General features: G+C 38.0%; 1 protein-coding gene across 1 annotated transcript in view; it reads left to right on the forward strand.

The window, feature by feature from the left end:
- Nucleotides 1-14,576, forward strand: part of LOC149229119 (single-stranded DNA-binding protein WHY1, chloroplastic-like) — a 118,480-nt gene that overhangs the window by 33,433 nt on the left and 70,471 nt on the right. Inside the window, exons 3-6 of the mRNA XM_089378475.1 lie at nucleotides 3,821-3,915; nucleotides 4,177-4,269; nucleotides 4,630-4,724; nucleotides 6,811-6,884. Coding sequence (XP_089234601.1) covers nucleotides 3,821-3,915; nucleotides 4,177-4,269; nucleotides 4,630-4,724; nucleotides 6,811-6,884 — 357 coding nt within the window. The remainder of the gene's footprint in view (nucleotides 1-3,820; nucleotides 3,916-4,176; nucleotides 4,270-4,629; nucleotides 4,725-6,810; nucleotides 6,885-14,576) is intronic.

Below are 14,576 nucleotides of genomic sequence, written 5' to 3' on the forward strand. Positions count from 1 at the left end.
CTTGTGTGGACTCCTGTTTTGCATAACTATGACAGTGTCGCATGCTTTTGTCCACAAGAACCTAGGTATATCTTGATCATGCAACATAGCCCTAGCTGCTCGAACGATACTCCTGTTCTTCCTCCCAGCCACCCCATTCTGGTGAGGGTTATGAGGTGCTATCAACTCCCTCCTAATACCTTCCTTTGCACAAAATTCCTTGAGGGCATTGGAGATATATTCTCCACCATTGTCACTTCTCACTGTCTTGATTTTCTTCTCGGATTGCTTCTTTACCAAGGCCTTAAACTCCATGAACCTGTCTAAGACCTCATCTTTCTTTTTCATAAAATAAATCCAAGTTTTCTGAGAGAAATCATCAATGAAAGTAACATAATACTTGTGTAATTGTGTCTTGTGTCTCATCAATGATGGAGAAGAAGGGCCCACACACATCTGAATGCACCAACTCCAAAATCCCTTTGGCTCTATTATCTTGACCAAGGAAGAGAGATTTGGCATACCTGCCAAGCGTGCATCCCTTGCACACTCTACTCTTGTCAAGGCCTCCTATGGTAATATGCTGAAGAATCTTTAGTGCCCGATGATGCAAGTGTCCCATGTGCCTATGCCAAAGTTCACCTACATTTGGACAACCTGCCTTGTTGCTCAAGGCTACATCTGTCTGGACTTGCAACTTGTGGAGATTTTTCACTTTCACACCTATCTACTTCACTGCTCCTGAAGCTAGATGCTTGTGGTAAATCTTACCTCTGCTGAAGATGACATCATACCCTTTGTCCTCAAGGACAACTACTAAAACCAGGTTCTTCTTCAGCCCTGGAACATGGAGAACATCTATGAGATGAAGAGGATTACCCGACTCCCTCTCAAAGCTGACAGTACCAACTCCCTTGGTAGCATACTTGCCATTATCACCAAGCTCGATATTCACTCACATATCCTTGTCATCCAACTAGCTGAAATACTCTTGATTTCCAGTCATATGGAAAGAGGCTCCTGAATCAATATACCATGTACTGCAGTTTGCTCCCTACTGAGCTTGCCATGCAAGCTATCAATGAGAAATCCTTCTCAAATTGAGAGGCAAACTCATCTACCTCAGCTGATGCAACTACATGCTCCTTATTCGACCCCTTATTCTTCCAGTTAGGACACTTGGAAGCATAGTGGCCAAAAGTATGGCAATGGAAGCATTTGATCTTACTCAGATCTGTCTTCATCTTGGCACCCTTTTCACTGTTTTCGCTTTTCCCTTTGCCTTTCTTGCCTTTGACTTTACATGCAAGAGCAATATTCTCCTCCTCCTTCTCAACCTTGGAACCCTTGCCACTGCCGCTTGAAGTCTCAACTAGCCTGAGCTTTAGCTCCTCTTGGATAAAGTCACTCCATTGGCGTTCCCAATCCAACAACTTATCTTGTCCACTAATACTTTGAACAAAAGTATGCCAATCCTTGGTGAACCCATTCAGAGCCACACACACTAGCTCTGTGTCCATGTTCTTTTCTCCAATAGCTGCTAGCTCTTCATGGACTTCTTGAATTCTGGTGAGATAGGCAGTTACATTCTCACCTTTCTGCATCTTAATAGTCCTCAACTTCTCTTTGAGGACCATCTTCCGGTTTGCGGAATAATTTTAGTAGAGATGGACTAAGGCATCCCACATTTCCTTAGCTGTATTTTTACCTACAACATGAGGGACTACATGATGCTGAAGTCCATCCAAGATCATCCTCTTGGCCTTGGCCATCTGCCTTTGGAAGAGCCTAAACTCATCTAGATCTGAAGGTTCTGCAACACCTTTCTCAGCGAATTCCTTCAGCCTAAACTCGTCCAACAAGAACAATATGTGGACCTTTCAAACACCAAAATTTGAGGAGCCATACAGTCTATCCCGTTCTCTGAATCCTAATCCTGTGTGAGTTGTCATCTTTCAAACTTGAAGACTATGTGCTGATAGATTCCTGTTCAAACCTCTGATACCATGTAGAATATCCACGAAATTCTGATCTGCTAGTATGAACAATCTGAAAACAAATTTTCTTTTCACGTAGACACAAAATTTCTCTACCAAATATCAGTGGAATATGACAGAAATAATTGCACAAATTCACACAGAAAACAACACAATTTTTCTAGGGAACCCAACAGGGAAAGCCCTCGCTTGCTTCAGAATTTTATTGAAGAAGAATAAGCTACAGATCTCTTACAGCCAGCTTGTCTCAATCAGAAAAATACAATATTCTGTTTGCCTTAAACTAGGCTTGAAACACCTGCCAGAATACTGATCTGCTCCCTGAACACTGCAAACCTGAGCTCTTAAATCTATGCACATTTCTTAGGATATATGCCCCTATTTCTTAGCGCATTCCCAGCTCCTAAAAAATAGGAATTTCCTCCTATTTTTCAGCGCACTTCTCAAGGCTGCCTTCCTTCTCCAACTTGCACAAGAGAAAACTTCTCGACTCGTTCCTCCCACAAGCTCACTTGCTCATAAACTCGTGCTCAAGAATAATGAATAACGAGCGTGCTTTTGATCTCCTTACAAACAAACAATTCGATTTGGCTATTGTTAGTGAGTTTCTAAATAGGAGTTGATGTGGAGCTTTTCTAGTTTAACTAAAGTCAACACACATAGTTAATTGGATCCTCCTAAAATTTTGGAGGCTAACTCCATTTGAGCATTCAATTCCCAATTTAACTCACACTAGAGGATAGATAACTTGGTCCCCCACAAACTCGCACTAGTCAAACTGCTTCTTGAACTTGTCCACATCAGTGGAACTCGTGCAAGATTAAGATCACTAAATCGATTTGTTGAATTAAGGCACAAATCAAGGAATCCATTCCTTCGCTCCTTTTCAACACTCCTCCAGATTAGTGGTTTTCCACAGATTCCATTGGGAGATCCAGGGACTTCCAGAAGTATATCATCTTCTAGTTTTGATTTCTTGGTACTGAATATATAATCATTAGCTGGCCTTTGGCATCAGCCTCCTTCCATATCAGTTGATTTCTTCATTAACAAAAATTGACATAATTAGATAGTACCATGAATTTGAATCTATCTTTTGGTGTTTTTGAGAGGTATTATTAATTAAATTTTTGATTAATACATTGAATTTGAATCTCTCCTTTGATGTTTTCTTGAGAGGTATTATTAGTAAAGGGTTGTGTTCATTATTTTCCATGGACACATATCTCTCCCCCCCGATAGTTTCTTGAGAGGTATTATAAATAATGTGTTGTGATCTATTTGCCATGGACAGTCATCTCTCCCATTCTCTCTCTATGTATAGATACACGTGCCTGTCTAAATTGTATATACAATCATGGATAGATAGATACATGCCCTGGGTAATTTTTGCTGCCACAAATTTATGTATTTAATAGGTTGATCACGACAATCATTGTTGTACATGCCAGTTGCATTATATTGTGATACTATAGAAGGTTCATGCAAGGCCATACACAGGCAATCATTCAAGCTAGGGGGTGCCCATATGGTTTGATTGGTGGGCATGATATATGTGTGCACAGTTGTCTGGCTAAAAATTGCCTTGGTATGGCCCTTTATATATTAACTTATTCATGACATTAAATGTGGCATATATTAATTCTGTATAGCATAATGCTATAAAGAATGCATTTAAATGTTCGCACACATATGCAAGTAGTGAAGGGCATTTTTATAAGGGTAGATGGACAAGAAGATTATACTGTCTCTCGCACACACAGGGAGCAGAGATGGGAGGGGCAAAATTGTATCATTAACAACTTGGAAGTTGAGACTTACACGATTTGACATTCATTTCTCAGGTCAACCCAGCAAAATATATGTTAAGTATACATTATACAAAGGTAAAGCAGCACTTGGGATTCAACCCAAAGCACCCGAGTATACTACACTGGATGTAAGTATTTCTATTTCAGTTACTCCTGTAATTTTACTCAAGTATTTTGTAGGCTGCAATTTGTATTTTTTGTTTATGTTTGTTGGGTATTCTGCATTTGTTACATGTAAACATTGACTTGACAGTCCTCTTCTATAGTTGCTCTGGTAATATTCTTCTATTTCATATTCTTTGTGAGTTGTAATTCTGTTAATGCAAGTTTTCAATATTCTAACAATAGCAGGGATAAATTTCCTTCTTAATTTTTTTTTGTCACTTAAGTCGGGAGGAATCAGGCTTTCAAAAGAAGGTTGTGTGTTCCTTGAGTTTGCTCCTGCTGTTGGTACTCGCCAGTATGATTGGAGTAAGAAGCAGGTATCTTCACCCTACTGATAGTATATGCAACTATTCTTTCTTATGCTTGAATGCTCCATCATTCTCTTCTCACCATTTTTTAAGAGCCATAATTCATTTTATATGTGAAGTTAAGGTCTAAATGATTTAGGTACATCAATGATAGGAAACAGCATTTTTTAATTCATCGGATATGGTATTTTATAGCATAATTTACTAGAGCTAAAGGTAATTGACAATACTGATTCAATCATGTTTCCTTCAATAAATTTCTCTGGGTGACAAGGTTTGTTTATAGTACAATATTATTAATTTGAAACTTGTTTCCATTATCTTTGGATTTTCAATTAATCGATTTTCAGGGCTTATTGTTTCATGCAGATATTTGCTTTATCTGTTCTTGAACTTGGAACCCTGTTAAGCTTTGATCCAAAAGAGCCATGTGAATTCTTCCATGATCCTTTTATGGGAAAAAGGTAAGAATCGATGTTGTGTTGCTATTGAGAATTATCATGTTTGACTTTAAGGCATTATACAAATTCGGTATGAATAAGATGGATTAGAAATTATTTGTGATCTAGATCTATGATCATCACATAAGACTCTAGAGAGATATAAGGAGAATGTGTTTTCTTGACGAGGGAGTCATTGAGTACATTAACGTTATGGAGCAAATGACTGGAATATGATTAAAAAATTCAATGAATACAATCCACTCTGAGGGGGAAACATCCTTTTACAATGGATACAATGTAGAAGAGAAGATGCGATGATCCTAAAACTAGGTCCTCTTGGTGTGTGTGTGTGTGTGTGTAGGATACAAAGGGTACAATTATAATGAAAGGGTACACTGAAAGGTTTTGGCTGACCTACTAATATAACACTAGAAATGTGATAAGTCAATATCTAGGGCTTCATAATGGATTTTATGTTTAACATGCCCCTTCCCTTCAAACAAATGTTGTCTTCAACACTTGATAACTGTGAGCATTTCTGCATGAGTAACTCATCTTCCCATGTTGCCTCTTCCACTGGTAGGTTTTCCCATTTGATGAGGTAGTCAATATTTGTTTGATTTCCCAGCTGCTTAATCCTTAGGATTAAGGAACTGCAAAATTGAACAATTACTGAGTACCAGATTAAGTAGCTGCGAAATCAAGCAATTACTGAGTACTAGATTAAGTAGCAGCTACAAAATTGAGCAATTATTGAGTAGCAGATTAAGCAGCTGTGAAATTGAGCAATTTTTGAGTACCTCATCAATTGGAAGAACCTACTAGTATGATTTGGCAACTGTGAAATCGAGCAATTATTGAGTACCTCATGAAATGGAAGAACCTACTTGTGGAAGAGGTGACATTGGAAGATAATTATTGATGCGGAACACCCTAAATCAATTGTTGAGGATAACAGTTGTTTGAAAGGAAGGGGCATCTTTAGCATAAAACCCCTTATGAAGCCCTGGATATTGAGTTGTTATGTTTTTAGTGTATTATTAGTAGGTCAGCCAAAATATTCATTATAACATTCTATAAAGAGGCCTAGTTTTAGGATCATATCACCTTGTCTTGTACACTGTATGCATTGTAAAGGGAGGTTTCCCCTTGACGTAGATTGTTTTCATTGACTTTTTATCATTTTCAAGGCATTTCCTCCATAACAATCAACAAGGCCGTCTGCTATGCACCATGTAGTAAGTTATCTAACTAACCCTCTAATTAATAGGTAATATGGTCATAAATTAATTATGGCCCTCTTAACATGTGGATTTCTAACAACATCTTATTTAATCATTTCCTAACAACACCTTACTGAATGTTACTGCTCAAACAATCTGGTCTGAAATTTGTGCAAGATGGTATGATAGAGAGCAATTAGATAAGATAATTTTATTAATGTCTAACAAATGACCAAAAGAAAGATGGTTCAATAAGATTAGAAAATACAATTAGTGATGCCAGTTTGTCAGGGTGCTTGAGGCTACCCTGGAAGTGTAAATCAAGATAAAAAAAGGACATACAAGAAATACATGAATTAAATATTACATCAAAGAAGAAGAAAGAGGAAATGATGCAAATGACCAACTAGAATGAGGTGGTAGAGGGTGATGAGGAAGAAGAATCTGCTGCAGAGTTCAAATGACAAATGGAGAGGACAAGTGCCAATTTATTGCATTTTTCTCGTGAAGAGGTCAGGGATTTTCCTGCATAGAGACCATTCTTTTCTCATAACATTGGGTTGTTCCTACAATGATTTGCAGAATGTTTCCTTTCCAGTAGGATAAGGTGTCATTAACAAAAATGCATAAGGATGAAAACTGGCTTACAATTACTGATATTACTTAGGATTGCTGTTCATATGTGGCGTTTTTGTTAAATGTTTTGACCCCTTGGGTATTTCTAGGATGGTGATGCTACTTTCTTTGCGGTATTCTAGTAGATTGTAAGCTTCTGACCATGTGCTGACAAAAGCTTGTCAACTTACTGGTGGAAATGCAATGTTATGCTTCACATATAATTTTGAGTTAACAAATACCTGATTCCTTTTTTTGATTTTTTGCAGTGAAGCAGGTAAAATACAGAAAATTTTGAAGGTTGGCATGTTGCAAGATGCAGGAGGATACTTCTTCAACCTTCGTAAGTTTTCTAGTTGTTTAGCTTGACATTGTCTCTTATTGGACATTTCGCATGCTATTGTTTGGCAACTACACAGAGGGATGCTGCATTTGGTGGAATCTATTGTTAGGAATGAGGTTGCATTCCAACAGGCTCATAACACGATACAATTTTATAAATCAAATATCAAAATTCTATAATCAGGGAGGTGTGCTGCACAGTTGAAATTTCAGAATTTAAAATAATTCATGAAGATAGTAATTGCTAATGGATAGTTTGAAACATAGATGAAAACATTGCTGAAAAATCTGCAACATTGTGAAAAATCGCGATGTCAACTGCTAAACAAAAAGTTGTCTACTGAAAACTGAAAATTGCGTAAAAAGTATGTCATGGCCTCAATAAATTGCTAAATGGTGAAATAGTTTATTTGGGATTTTTTAAGGGTTACTTGCCTTTGCAGCGGTGGGGGATTGAGAGGGAAGGAGCTTATCAATATCAACCATCAATCTTAGGAGGGCCAAACAATTGTTCTCATCAGTATCATATATATTTTTTTTCTTGGAAAGGATTGATTTCTATTGATGGTTTTGATATTCTTAGATGTTTCCTAAAATTTCACCCTTTAATTAGATTGATTTTAAATATTTATGTGAGGGTTTCCAAGATGCATATTTCTTGCCTTCTATTATTATTTTCTTTTGTGGGTCGTAGAATGATTTACAGGTCTGGGTTTTTGTTAAATTTTATGGTATGTTTTATGCTTGCAAAAATTACTTCAATGCCTTAACATCATTGACAGTAATTGTAGATAGAACATCAACAATGTGCACAAGAAGGTATGATATGTTTTGATTACAACTGAGGGTCTCAATTATATACCTAGGTAGGTACCCATTCACGAATGGTCATGTCCTTGGAGACATGACCCTTCAACACTAATTATTAGTTAATTATTTATTATTTATGATTGTTATTATTTATAGTTATTTATATCATATATTTTATTCATAAAAGGCTTCTAGGAAGGGGAATTAGCCCCTAGTTGCACTCTTTAACACTCCCTCTCAACTAGGGAGGAATTCCACCTGTCAACATTCATCCATTGCTATGCTATCATGTCCATCATGTGCCATCTCTGCAACTTGTCTTGTCTCTGCTGAAGATTGATATCATAGTCCAATAAGAAAGGATTGAAAGAGGGTGGGTCACAAGACCTTGCCACTCTTGCCAAAATGACAGAGGCAAGTCCTCATGTCCAGTGATAGAACCCCTACCAAGCTTGATCCTTAGTGATCAAGCTATTGAACATCATGCATCCTAGTCATAGGGAATATAGTAGTTCTTGATTTGTTTGTAGGTAGTACTAATTAACCTTAATCACTTTTCCCAACTCATTGGCCAAATGAGAGGTACTTCCCAAGAGTCCCAGACTACAAGGGTAGGATGTATGTTGGGGTTTCCACAGGGGAAGGTGAACCACTCACTCTGTTTTTATATAGTGTACTCCATAGAAGAAGGTGAACCACTCACCCTATGCTCACATGCTGGGGTATGTACTCCATAGGGAAGGTGAACCACTCATCCTGTGCTCATATAGCGCCAAGAAGTACCCCAGCTCCCCAACCCCCAGGAACTCCTAGAGCTCAATGTTCAACTCAATCAAGATCCCTTCATATAGGGAATGCTGCTCTCTGAAGGCTAAGAACTTTTCCTTCCCTAAGGCTTTGTGAGGATATCAACAAGCTAACCATCCGTCCATGGTAGCCTCAATGCTCCTCCCAGCAGCATATAGATGTATGATGGCCACAACTTACTAAAGAGCTTCTTCAAAATACACTGTCTTACAACCAACCATTCTAGCAACAATGTTTTTAACAATCCTTTATTTCCTATACATACAAGATACCAAATCAAAATCGTGTTAAAGAAAATATATAACTAACCTTACTCCCTCTCACTCAGGGAGACCACACGCTTAAGCTTGTCTAATTCGTGAAGGTGCCACAGGAGCTTGTTTTGCACAATTTTATTTCATATGATCATACTCTCTTTGGTTTAAGGTGCATGTTGTACTACAAACGGTACTTCAAACAAGATTGTACTGATGATGCATAACTCTCATTCCAATGATTCAAGAAGTCATCGATCTTTAAACTTAGTTCCCACATTATAGTATGTTATACATGGAAACCTTTATCAAGCTAGGAACCAAGTAATATGTCAAGACTTCAAGTTGAAAGCCCTTCAATCTTATTACCTCTTTAATGCCAATGCCACTTAAGGTTTATGAAAGAGGGTCTTAACTAATCTTATTTGAGCAAACTGACTTCAAAAGATATATGCTTGAATCATGGACTTTCAATTATGCCTTATTCCATATTGACAAATATTGTCTTCAAGAACATTCAAACAAAAATTACTTTATATTTCGGTAATTAGACATATTTACCAGTTTTTACTGCGCACCATAATTTATGGAATTCTTTGCATTCTTTATATTTCAGTAATTAGACATATTTACCAGGAATTACTGCCCACCATAATTTATGGAATTCTTTGCATTCTTTATATTTCGGTAATTAGACATATTTTCCAAGAATTACTGCCCACCATAATTTATGGAATTCTTTGCATTCTTTATATTTCAGCAAGAGTAAAAATTAATTATGTTTTACCTAAAGATTGTAACAACCCCAATAATTTAGCACTCTGTTGAGGCCTTTCTCCACCAAAGCTTTGTACCATGTTAAATTTTTATGGTATGTTCTATGCTTGCAACAATTACTTCAATGTCTTATCATCATTGACAATAATTGTAGATAGAACATCAACAATACGTACAAGAAGATATGATATGATTTGATTACAACTGAGGGTCCCAATTATATACCTAGGTAGGTACCCATTCACGAATGGTCATGTCCTTGGAGACATGACTTTTCAACACTAATTATTAGTTAATTATTCATTATTTATGATTGTTATTATTTATAGTTATTTATATTATTTTTATATATATTTTATTCATAACAGGCTTCTAGGAAGGGGAATTAGCCCCTAGTTGCACTCTTTAATAGTTTTATATGAGCATTCGTTGAAGTTCATTATTTTTGTTTTTTTTTGGCATTAGGTTTGAAGTTTGAAGTTGAGTATTGCCTTGTCAATATGCTGAAGGTTTTGCATCCATTTTCACTGTGCAAAAGATGGGACAAAGTGACATAAATTGAGTTGTACATTGTGTGGGTTGTCTGTGGTTGGAGAGGTTAGCTGGTTTAAATACCGCTTTGCTAGAATCCTATAGCATAGGTTACAATTTGTGCTAGTTCATCCCCAAAATCTACTTGAGTTGTCTGTCAAGCTATTTATGGAAAGGGTGAAAAGAAGCAAGACACAATGGCTCTCAAACATGAATATTTTTGCTGATGTTTGAGAACCACAAGGATATTTGGGGTTGGGATAGTGAGGGATTCCATAGGTTAACCTTCCTTGAGGCCCTCACCTTTCACTTTTCTAAGAACTGGACTTCGTGTACAACCTTCTATCCAGTCAATAACTAAAAGAAAAGAGAAGCAAGAAGTAGATAGGGTTGTGGGTTGGTGTATTTTTTGGAGTGAGATACGTTTGAGCATTACAAAGACAAATCCATTTTATGATTTTACTAGTCAATGTTTGATGTTACTGTTGTTGTTGGCCTATTTATAAAGCCCCTACCTATGAACGACAAGGGGAAAATTTTCAAGGGGAAAAGGACAATTAATACTAGATTGGAGGACATAAGGGAATCATTGAGGTCATTGGATGCATGGTGATGTTTGATGGTTAGATGGTTGGGAAGAGAAAGATCAATGTTTACTAAAGCCTTTGATGCATTGCCACAATTTTAAAAATCTGTCATTGTTGTGTGAATTGTTGAATGATTTTATCTATAAGAGATAGGTATGCAATGTGTTGCCACCTTAATCCACACTTCAGATTATCGTGGAGAAAATCTCTAACTTCACATGGTGTGGCCGTGGGGCAAGTCTCGAGTTGAGATTGTCACTCAATTCTCAACTCTTCTGTCTAGGGTAACTCCTAGCGAAACCAAGGGGGGTGGACCTTATGAAGATAACTAATGCTTAATAAATCTATATTAGATGAGCTAAGTTCTAAGAGTTACAATGTAAGACCGAGATATATCCACAATATAAAATGCAACAAATAGATTTAAAGCATAAACTTCATGAACATGGTAATAATGACCATCCAAGATATTTCAAGATAAAGCAAAATAGACTAGTGCCAATATGTGTGATGCTTGCAAGCAAAATAATCCAAGTGAGATAAAATAACTTTGAAAGTAAAGCAAGCAAAACTTGGAAAGTAAATCCTCAAATGCTTATAATGTGAATGCTTCGAAATAAATAAATTGCATGTATTTGAATAAAGCACGATTTGTTTCCAATAGATAGATAAACTTGGCAAAACAAGGAAGGCAAATGAAATAAAGCTTAAGCACTAAGATTGCAAGATATATGTAATGGAATGCTCTTGGCTGATTTTGGATTAAAATTTAGTTGTCACTTGAGGTTAAGTTAATTGCAAAATTGTCAAAACAAGTTCCAATTAAACTTCTTGCCCAACCCTTAACTTCGCAGGGGCCCCGATCTCAGAATAATGAGTCAATAGGGAATGGAGGGTCCCTAAGTTGTTACTTCAACCACCCAAATTTAAAGGTGCATTAATTATTGCAAAAAATTGAAAAACCAATTATTGAAAGATTGCTTTCTAGTCTAAAGAGTGTTGTTTGCAAAGTAAAGCAAAACAAAATTACTAAACTAGATATCAATGAGAGAGATTAACTAATTTAATGCAATTAAGAAATGAACGAGTGAGTTGGAAAAAGCGAGTAAATTTACATGTTAACCAAATTGCATGAAAGTGGAAATTGCATAAAAGAAACTTGGATGCAAAGTAGAGTTGGTAAATAGATAGACTAAACTAATTAGATTGTACAACAAAGTGGGAAGATTGGATTGCACAAGTAAGGGAATTGCACAAGATTAGTTTAGTTAACCAAGAGAGCCACTCAAGCATTGTCAAAATTCTATCACTGCAACAACTGATTTACTTTTCCTACTTATATCACAAGTTATTCATGAAATTACTTCAACAAACATTAAAATAAATACTGCTGCAGATATCACACCGTAATATCGAAACAAACATATGCACACATTGACACAGTTATTTTGGACTAATGTCCCCGGAAAAATCCACTGTGGGAAAACCGGTGTAGCAAGGGAGGATTTTGTTATTCAACGATTTTCTTGTACAACAAGGTGCTAAACTGGCTTACCCACAGATAGACAAATTACCAGCAATTTTCTAAACCCAACGAAGGCCCTACTGACCTCTGCTATTGCCTGAAACCCTCTGCGTTAGCCTATTGAGGCTCTGCGCAGCCTCTCTGGGCTTCTGCGTCACTCCTGTAGCCTTTGCGTGGATGACGCAGGCCCTTCTGGATCTCTGCGCAGTCTCTGTTGCCTCTACGTGGCTTCCTCTGGCTCTGCGTCTGCTTCTTCTGCGCTGATTTGCCGTCTCTTTGTTCCGTACTTGCTGCCTTCTCACTGCGTTGCAGACCACTGGTTCAATTTCTCAGCAAACCCCTCTCCATAAATTGAACTGACTGGTCTCCCTCAGTGTGTTCTCCAAGTGCCCCTCAAGCCTCCTCTTATACTTTTTCTATTGACATCTCAACGACCGAGATTAAGTCCTTAATCAACGACTAAGATTAGATATGGCTTGATCCATGTCTTTTGGACCATTCTAACACAGATTCATATTAATACACATTAATATTTTATTTTCCCTAAGTTTATACTTAGGGACTACATTAAAAATATTAATTATTTTAATTTCTCCTGATTTGTTTAGAATCTGCCCAAACCCTTTCTGGGTATTGGAGATCTTATGTGCCCCAACCTCTCCACCAAATTTCGTGGCTAGAGCACATCCGATGCTATCCCAAATCAACACCCCCTGTTAGCGAGGACTGTGCTTTATCAATACTCCTCCTTGAGTATTACTTTGATCATTCGACATCGGTACCTGTGATGATGCTAGGCCTTCCTGCCCAACATCCTCTGCACTGCTGCCTCCTGTACTGCTGCCCATGATTCTGCTATTGCCACTGCTGCATCTGTACGACAACTCTCTCTGCATCTATGCTGCTGTCGGTCCTTTCTCCCAACACTGCATCTGCATTGCAACTCCGTCTGCATCTGTGTTGCTGTAGGTCCTTTCTCCCAACACTGCGTCTGCACTGCAACTCCCTCTTCATTCGTGTTGCTAACACACTACTTTTGAAAGGGGTTCTTTACCATCCCCATCTTTTCCCTGAAGTAGTCAAATTTTGACTTTCTAAGGGCCTTGGTGAGGATATTTGCCACTTGTTCCCCTGTAGGAGTGTAGCTCAACTGTACAGCTCCACGTTGGACACAATCTCTAACAAAGTGACACTGGTTATCAATATGCTTTGACCTGTCATGAAATACTGGATTCTCAAAGAGTTTGATGCAACTCTGATTATCACACATGATCTTGGTCGCCTCCATATTTCTTCTGAATAGGTTTACCAACAGTTTTCTGAGCCATATGGGCTCACATGAAGCTGTGCTTGCTGCCATATATTCTGCTTCAAACGAGCTTAGAGCCACAGACATTTGTTTCCTACTGCACCAAGAGGTTATTCCTAATCCAATGTTGAAACAGTACCGAGAGGTACTTTTCCGATCCACTGAACTACCTGCCCAATCTGCATAAGTAAATCCACTCAACTTGATTCCTTCCCCTTGTTTTACAAGAGTCCATAATCAACTGTTCCCTGTAAATACCTGAGAACGTGCTTGGCTGTTGCTCAGTGAGCCCTCTTTGGTTCCACCATGCACTGATTGAGGGTGTTGACAACGTAGCAAATATCTGGCTTGGTATTTACTAGATACATCAGGGACCCTATGAGCTGTCGGTATAGGGTGGGATCGACATCCTTGTCTTTTGATGCATCAATCTTCTTCCAGTTGGTGATCATTGGCGTAGCCATAGGTCTACAGTCTCCCATCCCAAACCTTTTTAGGATTTCTGTAGCATACCTTAATGCCCAAGGAAGATTTCTCCTTTCTGCTGCCAAACTTCCAACCCTAGGAAATAGTGCATTTGTCCCAGATCCTTCATATCGAACTCTGTGGCTAGATTCTTCTTACAGTCTTCAATGAGTCTGGATGCTCCTGTCAGGAAGAGATCATCCACATATAATACTAAGATAAGTGGCTCACCCTCTACGACCAGATAGTAGAGATTCAGATCCGCGTCACTCTTGACAAACCCCATCTTTTGCAAGTAGCCATCTATTCGACCATACCACGCTCTTGGTGCCTGCTTCAACCCATACACGGATTTCTTCAGTCTACATACATGAGACTTCTTCTCATGAGTTTCAAAGCCCTCTGGTTGTTCAATGTATACTTCTTCTTCTATTACCCCGTTCAGGAATGCTGTTTTGACATCCATTTGATGGATCTCCCATCTCATCTGGGCTGCAAGAGATATCAAGGTCCTAATAGATGTATACCTGGTTACCGAGGCGAAGGTTTCCTCATAGACAATCCCTTCTTTTTGAGCATACTCCTTAGCCACAAACCCGACCTTGTATTTTTCAATATTGCCGTCCAC

This window comes from Pinus tabuliformis, chromosome J, assembly GCF_031772625.1.
Source record: "Pinus tabuliformis cultivar Carrire ecotype Pingquan chromosome J, CPIR1, whole genome shotgun sequence".
Lineage (NCBI taxonomy): Eukaryota > Viridiplantae > Streptophyta > Pinopsida > Pinales > Pinaceae > Pinus > Pinus tabuliformis.